Source organism: Sesamum indicum, linkage group LG1 (genome assembly GCF_026168435.1).
Source record: "Sesamum indicum cultivar Baizhima isolate 11 linkage group LG1, ASM2616843v1, whole genome shotgun sequence".
Taxonomy (NCBI): Eukaryota; Viridiplantae; Streptophyta; class Magnoliopsida; order Lamiales; family Pedaliaceae; genus Sesamum; species Sesamum indicum.
In genome coordinates this window covers 5,854,960-5,877,833 of record NC_142657.1, presented here as the reverse complement: position 1 = coordinate 5,877,833, position 22,874 = coordinate 5,854,960, and the positions used below count along the sequence as shown (strand labels likewise).

The following is a 22,874-nucleotide window of genomic DNA, read 5'->3' as shown; positions in this document are numbered from 1 at the left end:
GATAATCATCCCAGTTGCCCTTAAACTCCATTGTATAAGCTCTCATCATATCTTCTAGGGTTTGGATCGTTCTTTCTGACTGCCCATCTTTTTTAGGATGAAATGGGGCACTGAAATGCAATTTTGTGTCCAATGCCATTTGTAAACTTTCACAAAAGCGTGAGGTAAATCGGGGATTTGTATCTGACACAATCGATATAGGCACTGCAAGTAATCTCACTATCTCAGAAATGTATAATCCAGCTAACTTATCCAGAGAATCAGTTATTCATACCGGCAAGAAATGAGCAGATTTTGTCAATCTATCCACAATTACCCAAATAGCGTCCTGCTTTCTGAACGTACGTGGCAACCCCACGACAAAATCCATAGTGATCTTCTCCCACTTCCATTCTGGTATTGATAGAGGTCGCAGTTTACCTGCTAGTGCCTGATGTTCTACCTTTACTTGCTGACATGTCATACATTTAGCCACAAATTCAGCCATATCTTTCTTCATTGTCTGCCACCAGTAATAAGGTCTTAAATTTCGGTACATTTTTGTAGTACCATGGTGCATCGCATATGGTACAGTATGAGCTTCCTGTAAAATCGCTTCGCGTAACCCATCTATAGCAGGCACACAAACTCGTCCCCCATTCACTATTAATCCATCAACTCTTATCGAAAAATTTATTTTCTTACCAAGTCTTATTCTTTCCAGCATTCATAATAAGAAAGGATCTCGAGTCTATGCTTCTTTGATCTGATCCACAAAGTCTGACTTAAGTTGCAAGGCTGCCAATAAACCCGCTACCTAATCAACCTCCAATTCTGTATTCATAGACCTCATCTCTAGTAGCAATGTCTGATTGTGACTTCTCAGATTGGCTAATGCGCTTGAACTCTTTCTACTCAAGGCATCTGCTACAATGTTAGCTTTCCCTGGATGGAAATCAATAGTGCAATCATAATCCTTCAGCAGTTCTATCCATCTTCTCTATCTCAAATTCAATTCCTTTTGCGTCTTGCCTCAATGGCTAATATTACACAAATTGGTACTACCTAACGATCCCCCACAAATATTACTTTTGATTCATCAGAACATTCGATCATCACTTTCTTTTTATAACAGTCAACTATTGCTTTATGTTGCACTAACCAATCCATCCCCAGAATCACATCAAACTCCTTTAAATCCAGCACTATAAGGTCTACAGGTAAATTTACATCTCCGATTCTACTAAACTCCCTTTCCTAACACTGTTCACTGCCACACCCTCTCCGACGGGCAAATAAACCATCAAATTATATCCCCTTGCATTAAATTTAGAAACTCCATCCTCTTCTTATCTCGATACATGTTGGGTCTATATTTATCATGAAACTCTTTCTGAAACTCTGCCCAAGTTATTTCTCTTGGCTCATATCCCCTCTTTATAGACCTCCATCAAATCAGGACATTACCCACGTACAAAGAAATAACATACTTAAGTCGGTTCTCTGAAGTGCAATTTACTAAGTTCATCACATCTTTGACTTTTTCCCACCATCTTTCAACAATCTCTGGATCTAGGGTACCTTCAATTTCTGTAGCCCCCATCTTCCTGATTCTTTCATAATTACAATCAATTGTAGGGACTGTTGGTGCTGGCACTGGAGTGGATGCGTGCGCCTGTGCAAGTAACTGCGCTTGGGCTTGTGCTTGGGCTTGAAAAGCCATTTGAAATATCTGTACATACTCTGGTGGTAATCCTGCCACTGGAGCACCACCGAGAGGAATAGGAGCCTTAGCACCAACAGCCTCTCGACCTACCTCCACCCCACCTCCACTTGCAGGTGCCATTGAGCCCTCTACGGACTCCGTTGACTCTTCCCTACTAGCTACTGGGTCAGCACGTGTACCTTGAGAAGCCATCCTACATTGAATAATTCAATCATTAGGGACATCTCACAATCATTACCCTAGAAACGTACACCTGCTCTGATACCACCCAATGTAGCACCCCTTACTCGTTATATCTAATTATTACTATTTCATCATTTCTGTAATCATAACTCATTCTATAAGTAATTCTCTTTCAACCCGTGAAATAAATTTTAATTTATCAGCATAATGTATATATCACAAAAGGTATTAAATATCACCAAAAGTTTATATTTACCCTCACTAGATGTCCTCATGTACATAACTTCAAAGAAAATAATACCACAACTTTAAACACAAATCCCGATAAAAGACCAGAATATTTAACAACCCAACAATCAAAAACTCTGGCTTCAGATGTCATAGCTGACCCACCTAATAAAGACGACGGCACCGCTCAAAGTCCAATGTGGCTAATCAGTTTGACCTATCTCCTGAAAAGTACGTAGCAGGGAATGAGCTGCCTACTCAATAAGTATAGCCAATCAGTTTATATATATACACAGTCAACAATTCACGTACATGCAGTCACATTTACTAACAGTCATTAGTCATATAGCAACATCATATATAAGCAGTAATACATACTCACAACTATAAATCAATCCACGACATAATATTTGACATTATCGTTTATTAGTTAAGGGTCCAACTTACTCTAATTGGAGTACATCAGTCAATGGTTTCGCCGGCCATCATCATATCATATACAGCACAGGATACCCGTTGTGTGATATCCCCACACTCTTTTACTTCAGCTGTGTAGCAATATCAGCACAGGACATTACAACAAATATGGTACCCCCACACCACCCCAGTGTGTAGCTAACAGCACATGATATTCCCCGTTGTCCCGGAATACCCCAGTACCCTACGCGCCATGGTACCTAACTTAATTCATATATTTTTCATATCTTATTATCAATCATTTCATCATTAATCACATTTTCATAAACCATTCACTGTGTTCCCAACTAGATAACCATCATCTTTTATTTCAATTCACAATCATCTTCTATTCTTTATAATAATTACTTCCTCAATAATAGCTCCCAATTTGATTTCATAATACAATCAATTATACGATCACGTAATCATACCACTCTCTCGTCCAACCATTACAAATACATATGACATATAATAACAATTTCACCGATATTCAAATAATCCACAACTAATTTTATAAACAATCAATATACGAAAGCCACGTATAATAATATAAAGTCAAGTCCACGTTTGCATCCAAGAAACCAATATATATAATATGTACAATACTACACACACATATATATATATATATAAATTCAATTAGCTATACTTACCTTAAATCCCAAAATGCTTCGATTCCACGAGGGACTGCTCAACCCTCTATTTTGTCGTCACGTCCTATAATAGAATGTTATACGTATAATCAATATATTTAATTTACCAAATAATTCATAAGAATTCAGTTAATCAAACCTCTTATATATTTATAACTATCATTTTGAATAACATTCGTAAATTATATTACCACTGAAGCCTCCTTTTCCCTCATGAATAACATAATATTTCTAAAATATAACTTTCGAGATATTTTTATAAATTTTCTATCAATTTATCATTGCTATACAATTTTAGGAATAATACATAGAATTACATATTTGGTTAATCATTCCGATGAAATTGTGTAAATTAGATATAATAAATAATTAAATCTAACAAATCTAATATTTTAATTACCCAACTATATCATTTTTATAGCAAATATGATATTTAATTCGACACTAATTTAAATAGCCAAAATTATAAAATACTCCGATTAAATAATACAAGTTCAATATAAACTATATTTAATAAAAAGACTAGTTAAATAATATAATTATATAAATTAATAAAACATAAAATACAAATCTTACCTCACTGCGTGTCGCTGAAGAAGAAAAGAGAAATTGCAATTGAAGAATGAAATTTTGATTCCACACATATATATATATAGAGGTTGGGCGGTGGGTGATGGCCCACCTCGCTAATTCCTCTTTCCTTCCTTTTTTTTTTCTTTTCTTTTCTCTATTTTTAAAATTAATTTAAACTTTTCTCAAAATACCCATTACATCCTTCCTAAATTTCTTAATTAATATAATTTGCTTCCAAATATTATAACAAACTCCAATTTAATCTATTCAAATCTTATTATATCCCAAATTCAATCTATAATTTATTTACTAATTAAATTTAAATTTATAATAACTATCAATTAGTCTCCCAATTACGTGAAAAATTTTACGGACGTCACACTAACATTTTTCAGCTAGTTATGTTATGTTATTGTTATGTTATGTAATTTTTACGTGAAAAATTCCCAATTATGTTATGTAATTGTTACATAACATGTAAGCTGGGTATTTCTTAGCCAAATGTTAATCTGTAAGAAAGATATATTAAAAATTGCAAAGAGTAAAATCGTATAAAACATGCAAACAATCAAGAAGACGACAGGAGAGAAGATAGAATCCGATAGGCATCACGTGCCCTCAAAATAATCATCTAAAACCATAGGAGGGCATTTCAAAACTTCACGCACAACGTAACATTTTAAAAGGGGAATATTGTTTGAAAGGAAGCAGGTACTGAATGGCAAAAAGAAACATTCACTTATCAATAGGAGGAGGAACGCCTTCATCACCACCAGCATGAGGGGCCACCTTGAGGGGAAAAGTATCTTTCACAATTTGGTCGTTTGGATCATCTAGAGCCTTTTCCCCTTTGGCAACATGGATAGGGTCTCTAACAGCTCGTGCGGCACCACTTCATCTTGCTCAGGAGCATCCTCCAAACTCAAGGTGCACAATAGGCCAGGTCGGCCCAAGACTGGCACGAACTAACCCGAAAAAACCTGGCTCAGGACCAGCCCACTAATATTCATGGTCGGTCTTAGGGCGGTCCTGGCCTCTATGTGAGCCCCAAGTGCGTCCATTTTTAAACTCAGGCCCAGCCTATGGTTCGAACCGATTGAGGCCGGGGTCGAGCCCAAACCAAGCTCGCATCAGGTCTGAATGTGCTTGTTTAACTTTTTTATCATATTGAGGTTTTCTTATAAAAAATTACTTAAATTTATAATTGTATTTTAAAATAAATAAAGAATAAATTAAATCACACAAAAAATTATATACAGAAACATAATAGTTAAGAATATATAATGAACTTAAGAAAAAAGGTCCAATCGGGCAAACCTCCCAATCTAAGACCAGGTGGTCTTGGGCCACTGCTAAGCTGGTCCCAGGTATTGATTCCTAGGACTAGCCCAAGACTAGCTTGCTCGCAAGCAGGTTTGGGCTGAATTAACCCATTATTTTACTAGTTCAATTCGATCCTGGGTTGGGTTAGCGCAGTCCGGACCTGCCCACTGTGCATTTTAACTCTAAACCTGCATAAATATGCATAAAAGAGGTGGAAACACTCAAAGGAGGATAACCGACATCAACAAACTAGGAGGCATAGGTCCGATAACCATGATAACAATATTTTATAGTAGTATCTAACTGGAAATGCTGGAATTCCAAGGAATTCTTGAAATCATCCATCTAGTTAGACCACATATCCTCTAACTTATTCTTACCCTCCTCTAAAGAAGGGTCATCTTGGAGTTTTAACACCGCCTTGCTCTAGGTGCTAATGTAGGCTATTTATCTCCTACCTCAGATGAGCCAGGCTAAACGCATGCTTGTGTTCTTTCTCCCACGCCTCTTTCGCCAGCTCCACCAATTTTTTTTAGGCCTCCTCTACTGCCCCCCTTGCTCCAGCCAATTGAACAAATCCTAGCTAGCAAGGCAGCCTATAAAATAGGTTAAGGGAATATTATTTCCACATATCAAAATATCTGACAAAGGAAATTTCTTTCTTTTATACCTTGCTAATGTGAGAAGCCGACAAATTCATGGCTTGAGAGTAAGGCATAACATTCTGGCAGACCCTATCAGAAGGTGAAAGAAGTTCTTTCAAAATGTTGGCCGCATGACTGCTCTCACCATCTCTTCAAGCAAGGATTAGGCATCACCAAGGCTGAGCTTTTCCCTTTTAACTTTTATGTCAGCAGGTCGAGGTGTCCTAGCTCACGTGGATGGTTTAGGGGCTAGAGGACCTGATAATCCCTTATCCTAGATACAAGCTCTGCCTGATGCTTTTCTTTGGGATCTCCAGTAGGTTGAGCTAGCTGGGGTAGAAGAGGGACTCTTTGCAGATGGATGCTTGGAAGAGGAACATGTTCCATGGATCTTGCCCTTATTCAGAGCTTATCTTGCAAAAGTTGGTTGAACTATATCATAGCAAACATTGGTATGTCAGCACAATTACTTACATCTAAATCGGAAAAGCTTGCAAGAATAAAATCAAAATACACAAGAAGTTATACTAGCAGTAGTGTCTAAGATGACTTCTTTAGGACTTAATCCATAGCAGGAAAGGAGGGATGGATGAATAAGCTAGTGAGGGTCGTATTGGAAGGCATTTAAGCTATCTAGCAAGAGCTTGAAAGGAGTAGGGCAATTATGGATTGAGTATCTATGCAGTTCAAGGGCAACAGAAACCCACGTTGTAGGGAAACACTAGGGAGTAGGAGTTGATATGAAGAAATAATGATGTTTCACTCTTTGTTAGAGGCGTCAGATGGACGAAATTGGGCATCCCCCCTAGAGGTAAAATAAAACAAACCCGGACTCACTTTCTTCAATATAAAGAAAAAGTGAAATTAAGCAGCTAATGCGGTCTCTCCTAAATTCCTAACCGAAATATAAAAACCAGTAATTATACTAAAAGCCTTGGGCACTAGTTGACTCAAGCGCACTTTAAACAAAATTGACACATCGACGAAGAAAGAAAGAACAAGAAATCACAGCCCAACTTCTAGTTGGGCCACGTAGAAACTAGCAAAACCCTCGGGAGTAGGGGCTTGAATCAGGAATTGATCAGGTATCCCGAATCTAGACTTAATCGCACATATGTCCTCCTCTAGACAAGACTGGAAGATCCTGAACGACTCCATACTAGAGGCGACTACCATATCCTCTGTCTTTCTTCTTTCCGATTCCTCTATAGACATTCATTTTTTTACTACTCACTTCCTCCTCGCCTTTGCCCTTGGAGACCAGAGTGAGAAGTATCAAGACGTTCCTCGTATTCATCTAATAGAGTACTTAAATCGATCAAAAAATCCTGTGCGGTTTGCTCGCATACACTGCCCTCAGACATGATTAAACTAAGAAAAGGGAGAGAAAAAAGACTTACCTAGGATGAATGAGGATAATAAGATGTTAGCAAAAGAAGCATTACAACTTGCTAGAAAAATGGCAGATCAGAAAGAGACGAGGAAAAAAGGGGAAAAAGAGAAGAACTATGAAATTACCTTGACGCAAGGGAAGGGTGAAGCTGCTAGAAGGAAAGATGCCTTATATATCTTGTTATAAACAGTCCCTCTAACTAAGAACTTGATGGCCAGCTGGCCTCCTCCCATCAATTACACAGCCCCCAAAACTTTCAAAGGGCATGACTTTCTCCTTCCTTATTTCTTGTAATCATTACTATTTATGACTCCTTTTTTCTATACAAAAATTCAAAATTCAAAAGAAACCCTATGGAAAAGGGAGGGAACCCAACCTACTAAACTCGGACGAGTGGCCCTATTGATAAAAATATCCTTTCTTTTTTGGCAGGGTATCCAAGTTATGTCGACCAAGCCCTCAAGGCTTCTACATGACGACCCCCACGAGTCAGTTTAGTTAATTCGATTTCTAGTTAATCAATCCACTAAGATTGCATAAACGCACCTCGTCCGTCACCGATGAAATGCGGCACTCATCAGATGAATGCGACTTTTTGTGCAAGTTTCCATAGGATACTCGATATCCAATCTCGAGGTCCTCTAGTGGGAATGTTTTAGACCTAACCTTTCAGCAATTAATTTCATGACCGCTATCGATGCGCAGTCTAACTGCATGGTTGTTAAAGTGGTATGTGGGCTCTGTTATGATGTTTAGGCATATATAAACATACATAATGAGCACAATAAATAAAGAAGCTAATTAAGTGAATACTCATTATAATCACTAAATAATATTTCAGAATAGATTACATTCAGGCCAATAATTGCTTTTTTGGTCATTCATCCTAACAGGATCCACCTCCATCCTATCGTTATTGCTCTTAATTGCCTCCTCGTAGCACTTTCGTGTTATGTATTGATCAACTTTGACTCTTCCTACGTTGTTTTTGACAAAAAATTTCAGCTTCATATAATACATACGGATAACTGGCTGGGAACTGTTCAGAGTAGGTCGTCCTAGAATCAGGTTGTATGCTGATGGCATATCCACGACTAGGAAGTGAACCATCCTAGTCCTCCTAGTGGGTTACAAGCAACAAGGAAGGGGAACCAAAATTTATCCTAACGGGTGTACGACCTCTACTGCAAAGCCATACAACAAAGTATCCACATGCTCTAGTAGGATGTCCCTTAGCTCTATTTATTGATATACTGGCTACCTGAACCCACAATGATACGTTGAATAGTATAATTAGCCACTGTGGCAGAAATAACAAGTGCATCATTATTTGGTAAGTGTACTCCCTGGCCGTCAGCAGGACCAAAATGGATAATTTGTCCTCTTGTTGGCGCCTTGTCGTCTATCTCCATAACATTTCTAACAGCCCTTGCATGGGGCCTTCTAGCTAATCCCGAGTCCCCATCCATGGGTGCTCCTAGTATTATATAGATTATTCCTTTAGCTGGAATATTCTCTAGGCTTGTTTCTCTAGCTGGGGCCTCCTTCCTTTTATATTCCCCTTTGTGAGGACTTCGTCTTGCTGCTCAATTCTGCAGGAGCTGTGGTGACATGACCGTTATCCCTTCTCTTCACGCTTTTTCTCCATATCCACGTAGTCCTTTAAGTAGCCAACTTGAATAAGTCTTTCTATTTCTTGCCTGGGCTGGCGGTAGCGATTGGTATCGTGCCCATTATCTCTATGATACCTACAAAAGTATTTAGATTTTGGGAGGTGAGGATCCTCATCTGAGCCTTAGGCCACTGCACGGCAGGAAATCGGCCAATCGCCACAAGCGTCCTTGCAGGACTAGTTATTGGAGGTGTGTAATGATCATTTTTGGTATCAAGGGGGTTAAAACGCCCTTGTGGTTCTCCCTTTGATCTGCGAGTAGATGATGACTCAATCTCCTTTCTCTATCAAGTCCATTCTTCTTCACCAACTAGGCGTCCACTAAATTCATATATTTTTTCTACCCGAGCTAGAATGTCTAAAAAGTCAGTAGCTGGTTTCTTAGTTAATGATTCGAACAGAGGCCCTGCAGGAAGACCCTGAGTGAATGCATTGACCAGCACCTCCTGGAGGGTTGTAGGGACCTCTAAGAAGGCTATGTCAAAATACTGCACATAGGTCCTCAGAGTTTCCCTCTCTTCTTGCTTGATCCCAAAAAGTCTAATGGTTAAATTTTTGTACTTTTTGCTACTAGCGAACTGATGTTGGAAGAGGAAGCTGAATTCTGCAAAAGATATAACTGATCGAGTAGGAAGCTGGTCAAACCATTATTGGACAGAATTTGTTAGTGTAATAAGAAAAACACAACACTTGATACCGTTAGTATACTGTGGAGCAAGGCTGCATTTTTGAACTTACGAATGTGATCCACTGGATCAGTGGTACCATCGTAAGCAGGTAGATGAGAAGGGGCTCAGAAGTGAGCAGGAAGTTCTTCTACCATGAAGTGTTCACTGAAAGAAATGCCATGCTCAGCAGACATGGTTTCTTTTGTCACCTGTTGGTGATGTTCCACCATTTCCTTCTTTAGGGATTGCTAGATACCAGGGGGCTGATGTCCAACTAACTCATTGCCTGCAAAATCAACAGGGGTGGATCGATCCTACTAGAGTCCAGCAGGGATCTACTCATGAATACCTTAGCTTCTTAGTGTTCCCCCTCTTTCCAGTTGGGAAGAGGGACCTACTCTGCTGGCTTGAGAACCACAGAGGGTTGAGTTGATGGTCTTCATGATGAACTAACAAAGCTGCTCACAAAAGATTTGGTTCAAAACAACAGGTTCAACTGCTTGGTCAAAAGTTGTAGCCGGGATGGGAGCATTAGCCCATGGTGCTGGATCTGGACCATGGACGTTAGCATCTCCCAAAGTGCGATTAGTAGGTGGAATAGTAAGTCTAGATGCAATAAGGCGGGAAGAGTCTCCCTCATAGGATCTGTAGTCACCTCTATTGTTGGAATTTTCCACTTCTCACGTAAAAGCTCAAGTGTCCCCATAAATTTGGCCACACTACAAGAGTCGAAGGATCTTTAAGAAAATTTAAGATTATTTGAGGACTAACAATGCAAAATAGAGGTTAACATTCCGAGGCTTAAGTCAGTAACAATTTATGAAGAAATAAAAGGAAAAATTTGAAATAAAGTCAGAATAATAGTAAGATATTATTAAAGATGATCAATATTCATGTAGAGTGTAAAATATAGACTTAGAATAGCCTAAGAACCGAGAGAAAATGGAGAAGATAAGTGAGAGTTTGAAAGTTAAGAGTGATGTTACCAAATGACTACACAAGGACTCTATTTATAGGCTTGTACAAAGTTGGATATGGGGTCAATTACTAAGTTCCGTACGTCATTAGAAAGCTCTTTGAGTTGGTTGTCATATGCAACAAATCGTTGATTTTGATAAATATTGACTAAGATAAGTGAGCTGGACTGAACACTGTCAAGTTTGCCTAAAAATACGGGAGTTGGTTATTTGTGAATTTTCCAGCTCATTAGCCACCGGTTTAGTTGGAACCACCTGCAGATACTTTAAGGTGATATGTAGAAATGTGTTGGAAAGTTGTATGACGTGGCCTCTCAGCTGTATGATGACGTGTCTAGAAATTGGCTTAATTCTCCTGCCAGTTCGATAAGATAACAAGTGAGCTTGTGAGCCTTTTTTCCCTACTGATGGGCCTTATCCATCCTGTTGTTCTACTGATGAGCCAGCTGGGCTCTTACCCGACTAAGCTAGATAGTCTAACTTGTGGACTTAAACCAATAATTTTAGGGGGCATCATCAATATTCATATTTTTCTATATAAGATATATTTGGATATGCAAAAGATATTGTGGATTTTTTAAATTAATTTTATAATTTAAAGTTTAAAATAACTTAAAGTTAGACTAATATTTATTGCATCATTAGTGTTGATTTATGGACAAAATCGAAAAAGTTCTTTTATGTATTCTAATCCTTCTCTTACACTATGTACATTACTCAGTGTTTTTCAAATTCTGAACTTTTTGAACTGATAAAATATTTAAAATCTCCTTTTCAATTTTCAAGAAAAAATTAAGAGAAATGTGCATATATGAACAACTTTCAAAGTGGCATGTTTTAAAGGGATGTACAAAGCTACAAAGGTTAATATTAAAAGCGCTAAATGCAGCATCAAATATAGGATGTTAAAAGAAAATTAGAATATTTTATATAAATATTAAAGTTTGTGGATGCAATATTTTAGAAAAATATAGAAGTTAAGAAAAATTTTAGGAAAGTTCTATATATAAGTTTAGAAGCTTTTACGGTATTTAAAAATATTTTTAAAAGAGTTTATTTAAAGCTTCTCACCACACCATTGAAATTAATCTTCACCGTCCATTTGAAAAGCCAAATGTATAAATATTTCGATTGGAGGTCATTCCTAAAAATCAAATTCGTTATCAATATTTTCATCAAAATTTTCATATTGAAATCTTCTACTTATTTACAGATCATTTTAGAAATGAGCTCCAATCGAATATTTATACATTTAACTCAAGACGAGATCAAGGACATTTTGTGCAGTAAGCTAATTAATGTAGTTGTACCTGGTACAATAGATGAGCGAGCTATCAATACCAAACAGTTGCTAAACCCATGGGAGAGGAATGAAAACCATACTCTCTATGCCTCAATTCTGCTAAGGCAATTGGGTGTACTGCGGTGAATATTGGCACCCAAGATCTGGTTGAAGCAAGAGTAAGCAAGCTACTCCTGATTATATCTTGCAATTTCAAACAGATGGTAGTTATAATATACATGAAGCAACTTACATTAGTTGTTGGATTGATTTCTCAAATAATCAAGGTAAATCAAATGCTCCATTCCACCATGTTATGATTATATGCTGCAGATACCATAAAATTGATGTTGACATATAGTACCTTTATTATTGTGGGAATCAGATACAACTGTTAGCTGAATTAGTCTTGTAGGTAGGTTTGGTTGGCTTTGCAGGCCAAGAAAGTTTCTTCGAGGACCGCCCGCAAAGGTTGGAGCGGTGGTGGTCGTTCCTCGAAAGCCTTAAGCAATTTTCACACCTTGAGATTGAGGGCAGCATAGTGGCATCGGTCACTGTCGAAGGTATGCTCGGAGCAAATGGCGCCGTTCTCGAGCGGCATCGAGGTGGCCAGTGAGGCAAGCGTAGTAGAGGGGTTTACGAAGTAGCATTGGTCAGGAGCGTTAACATTGACACAAAGTCCAACGCCCGTCTCCAGCACGAGACCTTCTTGAGTGGGAGTGAAGAGTGGAAGTCTCGGCCTCCAGCTCAATCTCGTCCACCTCAGACATTGTTGTTGTCATAATCCTTTCACTCATATTCTCAATCTTCAACTTCAACTAATGCAGACTTAATTAAGGAAAGTAGTAATGCATATGGTAATTGGAATAGAACCCAATTGTAACTACCAACAGATTCTATATAAGACCACATCGTAACTACCAACACATTCTATATAAGACCACATCGTAACTACCAATAATCCAACACCCCACAATTTTACAGATTATGTTGTTCTTGCTCCCACTCTTTTCATCATCTTTCTTTCTTGATTCTTGCATGCATGGATTCTTCAACTTCTCCAACCCGCCTAAACCCTACTGATCATGAAGACGAAGAAGTTATTCTGTATATTGGACGTCTGCAACCAGGAAATGATGGCACTTTCTGGCAGCTGGCACCCACCGCTGATTCTCAGAGCAACGACGACAACGCCCCATTACTACTACCAGATCCAAGAAGATGAAGATTGTTCCGTGTGTTTTAGGTGAAGACAACTCTGCTAGTGAAGACGGCATCTGGGGTTGTCCACGCTTCTTCATGACTACTTCAGAAGGTAAGTTAATTTTTTACTATGGAATATATCACAATTTTTTATTCAAATTAATGATGTCTGATCATAATCCACAGAAACTTAATTCATGATCGTGGTATTTTTTTTTTTAATTCTTACAGTTTCTTCCTGTAATTGTTTGGCTATTTTCTTGTTTGTGTTTGTTGATCGACAATCATATATGCATGATTAAAGAAAGTTTGAATTATTTATTAAGTTTCTTGATCGTTTTCTTGTAGGAGAGAAGGACGTAATTAATGAGATTCTGATCATTAATCACGTCCTTCTCTCCTACAAGAAAACGATCAAGAAACTTAATAAATAATTCAAACTTTCTTTAATCATGCATATATGATTGTCGATCAACAAACACAGACAAGAAAATAGCCAAACAACAGGAAGAAACTGTAAGAATTAAGAAAAGAAAATACCACGATCATGAATTAAGTTTCTGTGGATTATGATTAGACATCATTAATTTCAACAAAAAATTGTGATATATTCCATAGTAAAAAATTAACTTACCTTCTGAAGTAGTCATGAAGAAGCTTGGACAACCCCAGATGCCGTCTTTAGTAGCAGAGTTGTCTTCACCCAAAACACACGGTGTTCATCTTCTTGAATCTGGTAGTAGTAATGGGGACACCTTCTTCCTGTGTTTTAAACGAGAAGACGCTGAAAGTGTCAGAATCATCGTTTGACGATGGGGCGTCGCCGTCGTTGCTCTGAGTATAAGTGCCATCTTTTCCCGGTTGCAGACATCCAATATACAGAATAACTTCTTCGTGGTCATGATCAGTAGGGTGTAAGCGGGTTGGAGAAGTTGAAGAATCCATGCATGCAAGAATCAAGAAAGAAAGATGATGAAAAGAGTGAGAGCAGGAAGAGTATAATTTGGAAAATTGTGGGGTGTTGGACTATTGGTAGTTACGGTATGGTCTTATATAGAAAATGTTGGTAGTAACGATGTGGTCTTATATAGATTCTGTTGGTAGTTACAATTGGAATTCTATTCCAATTACCATCCGTTGGTAGTTACCAATTGGTCAAATTGATTTTTATATCTATAGTTCTAATGTAGTAGGAAGTAATATTTAGTGGGAATTGATGTAAAAGAACAGAACAAGAAATATGCGGTTGCTGATCGTATTTCTGAAGAAGGCAGCAAGCTTGCTGACAACATTCTGAAGACGAAGAATAAAGCGCAAGATCAAACCGCACTTTTATCACAGAAAGTTTCTGTAACAACGTTTCATACAGGCACAAAGCGCGCCACGACTCTTTTAGTAAGTAGTGCACTTATGAGAGAAAGCATAAGTTGTATTAGTTGTTTTAAGCGTGTACGCGACTTTCTCTTTTCTTTAGTGGTTAGAAAGGATCTGTATACATACTTCACTGTTCATCATCTTCAACACAGAGAAATAAGGGATTCTTGTACTGCAGTTTTTCTTCTTGAGTAAGATCAAAAGTTTCTTCAGATTCTCGTTAATGGAATTTACTGAGTCCTTTCATACCCAAATCTATACAATTGACTATAAAATTAACGGACCAAATTTTATTTTTTCCTTTTATATATTATTTCGATGCTATTTATTTTAAATTGTGTTGTACCTTAGCAAAATTTTAATCATTGTTATAATTGATTTACTCAATTTCATCGAGTATATTAATCAAATACTTAATTATGTGTACTAGTATTTAATTAATTACTATAATGGTGAAGAATTAACGAAAATTAATAGAAAAATTAGAAAGTTATGTTTAAGAAGTATTAGAAAATCTTATTTGAGAAATATCATGAGATTTTTTAGATAATTTAATTTAAGAATGTAATAGAGAAGGATAGTTATAAAAATATGAGGACTTTGACGATTTGTTTTTCCACATTACAAACATTGTGGATCCTTGTATATGATATTCTCTGCTTTGACAGATGACGAACTAGGAAACTTATGGATGCGAACAACTTTCCATGAATTCTAATTCTGAATATCAATGAAGTTGGCACTTCTGTTTTGCCAGTTTGTGTTCATAAATATGTTGTTCTATTTGGTAAAATTTTATGTATAGAAAATTTGCAAATGCATATAACAAGTGAAGTTGGGTGATTGTTCTACTATGAAAAGAATAGGGGTGTAAACTATAGTTTTTTTTTTCCCTCCACAATGGGATAATTTGTTCATTTACACTATGACATACTGATAAATTGCATTAAACCCTTTAGGCCGTATTTACTAATGTGTAATACGAAGGATATCCGCCTTAATTGGGGTTAGCAACTCGTTTACGAACGGCATAGCCCGGTATTAACGTCAAGAGCCCGATACTTGTCTCGATAAAATGGAAGATATGGATCCTGGCTTGGGGGTGGGATTCGAATCCGGTGGAGTTATCCCACTTCTCGCGCTTGCTCATTTTACATTTTTATCCTCGATTTAAAATGGCCTTGTTCATCGACCGACTTTAATTCTCTTTACACTTTTTCGTTTCCCACCAACGCTTTGTACATTATTTGAAAACTTCTCTAGCGATACTGTGTTCCTACCAGAAATGTGTGTTCCTCAGGTCCAGTATGACACCGACGTCACGACGTGGACGCCGGTGGGGCGGCTGTTCCAAGTAGGATACGCGATGGAGGTGGTGAAGCAGGGCTCGGCGGCGATAGGGCTGAGTTGGAAGACTCATGTGGTGCTCACCAGCGTTAACAAGGCGAGCTCTAAGCTCTCCTCGCACCAGAAGAAGATCTTCAAGGTCGACGACCACTTCGGTGTGGCCATTGCCGGACTGACGGCCGATGGACGACAAGTCTCAGGTTTAGTTTAATTTCTTGGTTAAACCCTAAGTCTTTCATTTCTCATTGTTTGGTGGTTTAAGATTAGGGGACCAGTAGTATAGAAATTCGTGAAAGGATCACAAGAAAAAAAACGGATTAATGTATATCAGTAACTTAATTAATTCTTTGACGAGAACTGCTTCATTTTTCATTAATGGTATTCTTTTGGGGGTTTGTTGTGTATAGATGCGGAGAATCCTGTAATTGAGAGTTTGGGTTTTGATTGAGGAGTAGTAGTATGGGAATTTTATGGATGGATCTGAAGAAAACCTTGGGCAAACTTTTGTTAATGTTCATTATGTTGAATTCAATTAATTTTGTTCTCTATATACAAGCGAGTGGAATTGTACAACTAAATTTGTTTGAATCGAGGGGTAGGGTTTGGAATGGAAGTGTACACTGTCAGACTTCTTGTAATAGAATTTATTCCAAGGAATACATGACTTTGTTGTGAACTAACTGAGAAAAGGTCATTTGGAAAAGGAAATATGGGGTAGCTGTTTGTTTATATGTCAGTTGGAGAAGTAATGAAGAGAAACTAGCAATTGATAGTTGGTTTTGTATGATATTTGTCAATGGTTTGGTGGCAATAGAAACTTGAAGAAATGTTGCATTACACTACATTCAACTGATCAATGTGTAGTATGCATTTATATTAAGGAGAAATCTGATATTTCTGTGATATGCTGGATTTTCCTTTTTATAGCTTTTCTACAAAAGCAACTTTCCTCATGAAAATATTTCCTATATTTCTTGTCAACTTTGAGCTTATTTTTCATTGTAGCATTGTACCATGACTTTGCTTAAGCATAAGGTCTGAGATCAAGGCAAGTTATTGGTAGAGTTGCCAGTGAGGAAACGCGAAGGCCTAGGAAAAGTTCCCTCCCACTGTGCTTATCTTTTGGACTAAACTTGCTTGTGCTTGCTATAGAGGAAATGTGTTTGGCCCAAGAAGTGGCCATGTCACAGGGCTTACCTCTGTGTGGAGCTGCATTCTAAATCACAAGGGAGTGGCCTTGACGATTACCTGATTTACTGCCAAAAACTTCTCTCAGTCTCCTCCAATTTAGTCTAAGAAGAAAATTTCTTGATCTCTTGTTAAAGTTTGTGTTAGTCTGACAAATGAATCTTCGACATAATGTTTTTTGCAACTTAGTCCAATGTTTTGATCTTAACTTAGATGATATCTAAATCTGATGCTATGTAGTAAAACGAACTTTTTCCTGGATTTTGTGGCATTTTTCATATAGAGGTCAGGTGGTGATCTTCAGTCGTGGTGGCTAATGGTGGCTAATGAGCACTCTGTAGCATACAGTGCTAGCACAAAAGTTAGTTTTCCTGTTGAAGAGTCATTGACAATGGGCCATAAACTGGAGAAAAAATTCTCGTCAAAGAGTGAAGGCAGGCCCCAGGAACCTAAACCTCTTGATGCCGTTAGTCCATCCCAACTTCCTAAATCCAGTGGCAATGAGTACTTTATCTCTGGTACTTTACATTCAGTTGTTTATGTTTCAGAAAAATTAACTAATAGTTAGAAGTTGATGAGAAGCAGCAGAGTGAAAGAATTCAATAGTGTTGTTTCTTTTGAACCATTACTGTTTCATTTATTATTACCATGCATGTATTTTGGACCTTGCTAAAATCTTTATTAACTGTACGTGCTCTTTCAGACCATTGAGTTTTGGAGGGAAGCTGAAATGCTCTCAAAGCTTCACGACCCAAACGTGGTAGCATTTTATGGTGTTGTACAAGACGGACCAGGGGGGACATTGGCTACCGTGACGGAATACATGGTTGATGGATCTTTAAGACATGTTTTACTTGGTACTGTGTTTTACAGAGAGGTTGTGGAATTTTGTTTGACTAGTAAGTATGAAAGTGCCTCAAAACTGCTCCGCGTTATGCTTTGACTAGTGTATTTGGCGATAACTGATAAAATATGCATTAAAATGTTAAATCTTGAGCTGTAGCCTCCTTTAACGTTGTGACTACTTTTCTTTCATGATATCCATTTATTCTTTATTGAACATTGCAGACACCTCGATCACCGGAAGCGGCTCATAATTGCCATGGATGCAGCTTTTGGGATGGAATATTTGCATTCAAAGAATATAGTCCACTTTGATCTAAAATGTGACAATTTGCTAGTTAACTTGAAAGATCCATCAAGGCCTATCTGCAAGGTTGTCTCATGGGAACTTACTTTTCTATCTCAACTGCCTTGATATACTTTCTTGTCCATGCTAATGATCATCAGTACCAAGATTATGATGTAATTGATTGAATTTGATGCTGGCATGTGATTCTTCAGGTAGGTGACTTTGGTCTATCAAAAATAAAGCGCAACACCCTGGTTTCTGGTGGAGTTAGGGGAACTCTGCCATGGATGGCTCCAGAGCTGCTGACTGGCAGTAGCAATAAAGTTTCTGAAAACGTCAGATCCACAACATGCAAGTGTATCTCCAGAAAATTTGAATTTATCCAGAATCTGAAAATTGATATTAATTGTTCGCAGATTCTAGATCCTTTCAGATACTTTCCGTCATTTCTACGTATTCAATGGTATACCTTGGTTTGAGTAAATATTTCTTTCCAGAAAATGAATGGGAGTATTATAGTCAAGTGTTCTTTTGGCGTATTAACCTGCTAACAGCAACCTCCTCTCTCCTAAAATTCTGAATAAAAGTAGAAGAAAATAATGTTGCACATTGTCAGTTGAATACATCTGTACTACTTCGTTTGTTGTACAGGTTGAAGCATCTTATATTTCTATGTGACAAAAATAAGGAGTTTTGGTTGTTCACCTGGCAGGTTGATGTCTTTTCATTTGGTATTGTCCTGTGGGAGATACTCACTTGGGAGGAGCCTTACGCCAACATGCATTATGGTGCAATCATATGTTTGTAACTTAACTGACACAAAGATTTGGGTTGGTGGTTGTGGTATGTGATGAGTGATGGTCGTTTCCTACTAAACTAACTGGTGTATGTCTGAAATATAGTTTAGCTTGGGATCTGAAAACTAATAATTTCCTGTCAGACATTATACTAATTGAGATCAAATAACTCCTGTAACATGATGTCAGGCCTTACGAGAAGTTTTGCATCAAAAGCATATGCTGGTAAATGAGTGATCTATTTTGTGAGTCTTTTTATATGACCAAACTATAGAATCTACAGAGATGAATTCAAGGCCAGACAATCTTTGTTTGGTGTAAGCTTCCAATTAATGAAGCCTTCACAGTTCAGAAGCTTACACTTATTTCAATGTAACTTCCTGAACATTTCACTTATTCCAACTTGCATTCCTTATATTTGACCCGCTTATTTGTTTCATGCAGGAGGCATTGTGAACAACACATTGAGACCAACCATTCCGAGCTACTACGACACAGAATGGAGGAGATTAATGGAGCAGTGTTGGGCCCCAAATCCTGCTATGGGGCTATGTTTTACAGAAATTGCTAGCCGATTGCGCGTAATGTCTTCCTTGGCCCAGACACGGAAGGCGAGTTGATAGATAATCAAAAGATGGTTTGATGTATTCTTTACTAATTAAAGCAATTAGTTCATTTAATTCTAGAGAGTAGGGATATTACGTCATTACTCAATGAAACAAATGGCTTGAAAATTGGCAATACCTTTGTCATGCTCATCATCATCGTCATATATAAATGTGAAATTCTTTGAACATCCCATAATGGGCAAAGCATTTATATCTCCTGTACCATCAATTGTGTTCTTATTTCTGGGGGTGGAGGTATGGGGAAGGTGTAATAATCTGAACAATATTGATGGAAAAGTGGCATGCTGATAGTTTCAAAAGGTTATGAAAACTAAGAAAAATAGCAAGAGAGGATTCTAACTTAATATTTTTAACTACTTAATGATTCATGTCTCCACTAATTTGATTTTATTTCTAATGTTCTTTTTCTTTCTTTTCGGTAGATAGAGCTAGAGACAAAAATAGGGAGATGTGTACATGCTTTCACGTTTTGTACTACTGTAAGATAAATAAAAATAAGTTAAAATACTTTGTATTGTGTATTTTGTAGAGATATAAATAAATATGTCAGATGCTCTTCGATTTATTAAATTCTTTTTAATAAATTTAAATCCATGAATCAAATTATTTAATATGATTAAAAGAAGAGTAAAATTCATATACTTGTCTGTTTGGTATGAGGAAAATATATTGAAAAGAAAAGGTTAATTTTTAAAATTTTACTAATTAGCCATTTCGCATCATTTTGTATTAGAAAAATAAACAAGTTAATATTGTATTAAAATAATTTCAAGTTATTAAAATATAAAATCTTATTAATAAAAATATTCATCCAACAATAACAAGAATATGTTTTATTTGGTTCTCTTTTCTAAAAAATTATGTACAATGCTTGTAGAAGAAGAAAAAAGTAGATGGAAATGACGAAGAAGGGGGGGCAGCTGTGTTTTGTAATTGCTCAAATTGAAGGGGGCAAAATGGTAATAGAATTAGAAAATGATCGATTTAATCCTACAGGTAAATAGAAATATAAGGATATATTGCCACTCTTATCCGGGGAAGTAAACATATGAGCACTCCATCCCATGTGGCACAATTCAACTGATAATTCGAAATTAATCCCAAGGGGATAAGTAGTGCAAAAAAGTAAACACGACCTTAAAGAATAACTTAAGATGGGGGTTTAAGGGTTTGAAACCCAACGTTTGACATTGTCCGAAAGGTTCCTCACATTCAAGTTTTAATGTCCCTTTGGTTGAATGTGGGCTATTTGTGGGTGAATCTTATGACTTTCTTTCCTTTTCTTTTGGTACAGAATCTTCTCTTGTTCCTCTGTCCATCTTCTGGAGGTTTAACACAACACATTTGAGGAAAGACAATAGTACTAAATGAATACAAAATGGAGTATTTGGTGGAGTTACCAAACTGCTGCTGCTGCTCTAGTCAGAAACTAGTTGCTCAATGGTCATACATCCAAAAACACTACTTTGATTCATAAAAACCAGAACAAGAACAGAATCATCAGTTTTATTAATGCTCCCCAAGAGCAAAACATAAACTCTCATTTTTCTACATAAAGATAACACTTCATTCATACAAACTAGACTGATATCTTATATATATGCATCTTAAGTTGATCTTATTCCACCCTGTCTCCGACCAAGTGACGCTCTGCAACGAGCTTCCAGCCGTATAAAGACTATTGAAATCGCGCTCCTGAAACCACATAAACCAAACATATTAGTTCTTGCAAGATTTTGCCGGTGTATATGTACATTCTAGAAACTTGGATTAGATACAAGAATCAATCTTAGTCTTCTTTAATACTGCTTGAATCACATAATTCCCAAACCGATTTCGAGCAAGTCGAAGAGGTGCTCTCTGACAGTCTATTATCTCCATAGCCACTGCGATAATCCCATCGTCCCAAGCTTCCATGTATTTCTCTACCACAAGGCATCCTCCTTTTCTCACGCCAATCCCATAAACTGATTTTTGCAGGCAACGTGTTATTTTCTTGGTAATGCCCTTGTTTTTAGGGCCTAGGAGATTTTGTACGACGTAGTTCCTAAAAACAATTAGCCCCATCAAATATTTAGCATTATGAGATAAAAATCGAAGGAAATTAAAACTACAGTGCACTTAGTTGTTACCCGTGTGGATCATACGAAAGATAATCAGATACATCTGCTATCTTATTGATAAGTCTAACTCTTTGATCTCCACGGATGAGGGCAACATAGTCGATCAATGATCTGCATCTGACTTTGTGTATGGCCAAATTTTGGAAATGCAGTAGTACTTTTTCGTAGAGCACCTGAAATTTCAAAACAAGAACAAGTGATTAAACCATTTAAATTGCAGAAATAGGATTTAAAAGTAGTACAAAATCAAGAATCTATGAGATGGAATGAATTACAGTTACACATACCTCATTAGGCTACCTTGGAAAGAGGAGTAGGCATTGTAGAATGACATCCCTGGCCGTAGGATGAGACATTATATCTATGAATCTGGTGGACAGAACTCTTGTCATAGCCATGGCATGAGGCAACGACTTGTTCACCTTTTTGATGAGTTTGATGATTGAACTTGCTCTGTCCAAACCATAAATCATCATCAGTTTTTATATTTGACTAATTAGTACATCATTAGTAAAAGAATGTCTGGATTATAATTACCCTTGTTTGGGGAATACTGCACTTAGAAAGTATTTGCCCTGCGACAAGACCCTCCCAACGAGTAAATCCAACTGGTGGCCTTCGCACGCATCAATGAGCATGCTGTAGAGACAATGCAGCCGTCTACCCAACATCAACATGAATACCGAGTCTTCTAAGTATAGAAACCAAACTCTCCTTCTGCTCGCTATCATCCCCTTTTATAATTTCTTCCAAGAGGTTTACGTCAAGATCAGGTCTGGCGTATGGGAACCGCTGCCTCCTTCCTTGATTAGGCCGACAACTAGGAATCCTCGTATTGTACTTCCTCATATGACTGAATCTTGGATCAGCACATGGGAGTGGTCTGCTGCTGAAATGGTGGCTCAAGTGATTAGATCTATGTTGATGATCCATGAGATTCTGATTATTACTCATGTACTTTTCTCCTGCAAGAAAACAATCAAGAAACTTTTAAAGATTCAAGTTTCCTTTAATTCTTTGTGATTCTCAATCAACAAACACAAATAAGAAAATACCCCGACAGGAAGAAACTGTAAGAACTAAGAAAAGAAAATACCATGATGAATATGTACCTGATGAGGAAAATTACCAAATTATTAAAATGCCCCTACTTTTTAAGGCATTTTTATACATATATAGTAGGACCTGCGCGTGTGAACACGGGTCGGGTCGGGTCGGGTCGTTTGACCCAGGCCCATAGTCAACCACTGCAGTGGCCATTAGATTAGATGACGTGGCAACATCTCAACGGCGCCATGTGTCACTTGACCAGACGGCACCG

The 22,874-nt window shown here is 37.5% G+C and overlaps 2 protein-coding genes across 5 annotated transcripts; one reads left to right on the top strand and one right to left on the bottom strand.

Annotated features, from left to right (window-relative positions):
* The first annotated feature begins 14,439 nt into the window (after window positions 1–14,439).
* On the top strand, window positions 14,440–19,631 carry LOC105179304 (RAF-like serine/threonine-protein kinase 20). Of its 4 annotated transcripts, none has more exons than XM_088886050.1 (8): window positions 14,440–14,528; window positions 15,638–15,884; window positions 17,156–17,390; window positions 17,576–17,729; window positions 17,941–18,088; window positions 18,217–18,467; window positions 18,717–18,847; window positions 19,246–19,631. In XM_088886050.1, the coding sequence occupies exons 5-8, from the start codon at window positions 17,975–17,977 to the stop codon at window positions 19,419–19,421; spliced, it is 672 nt and encodes a 223-aa protein (XP_088742176.1). In that variant the 5' UTR covers window positions 14,440–14,528; window positions 15,638–15,884; window positions 17,156–17,390; window positions 17,576–17,729; window positions 17,941–17,974; the 3' UTR covers window positions 19,422–19,631. The 4 variants fall into 4 exon arrangements, 2 of the variants coding, with proteins under 2 accessions (XP_088742176.1, XP_088742156.1); XM_088886030.1 differs by having other exon boundaries at window positions 17,576–17,771; XR_016067919.1 differs by lacking the exon at window positions 18,717–18,847 and having other exon boundaries at window positions 17,576–17,771; window positions 18,217–18,355.
* A 1,406-nt stretch (window positions 19,632–21,037) lies between these two features.
* LOC105179307 (putative pumilio homolog 21) lies at window positions 21,038–22,402 on the bottom strand. Its single transcript, XM_088882730.1, has 4 exons — window positions 22,259–22,402; window positions 21,563–21,726; window positions 21,262–21,477; window positions 21,038–21,125 (listed from the first exon to the last, which is right to left on the bottom strand). The coding sequence occupies exons 1-4, from the start codon at window positions 22,400–22,402 to the stop codon at window positions 21,038–21,040; spliced, it is 612 nt and encodes a 203-aa protein (XP_088738856.1).
* Between the last annotated feature and the right edge of the window lie 472 nt (window positions 22,403–22,874).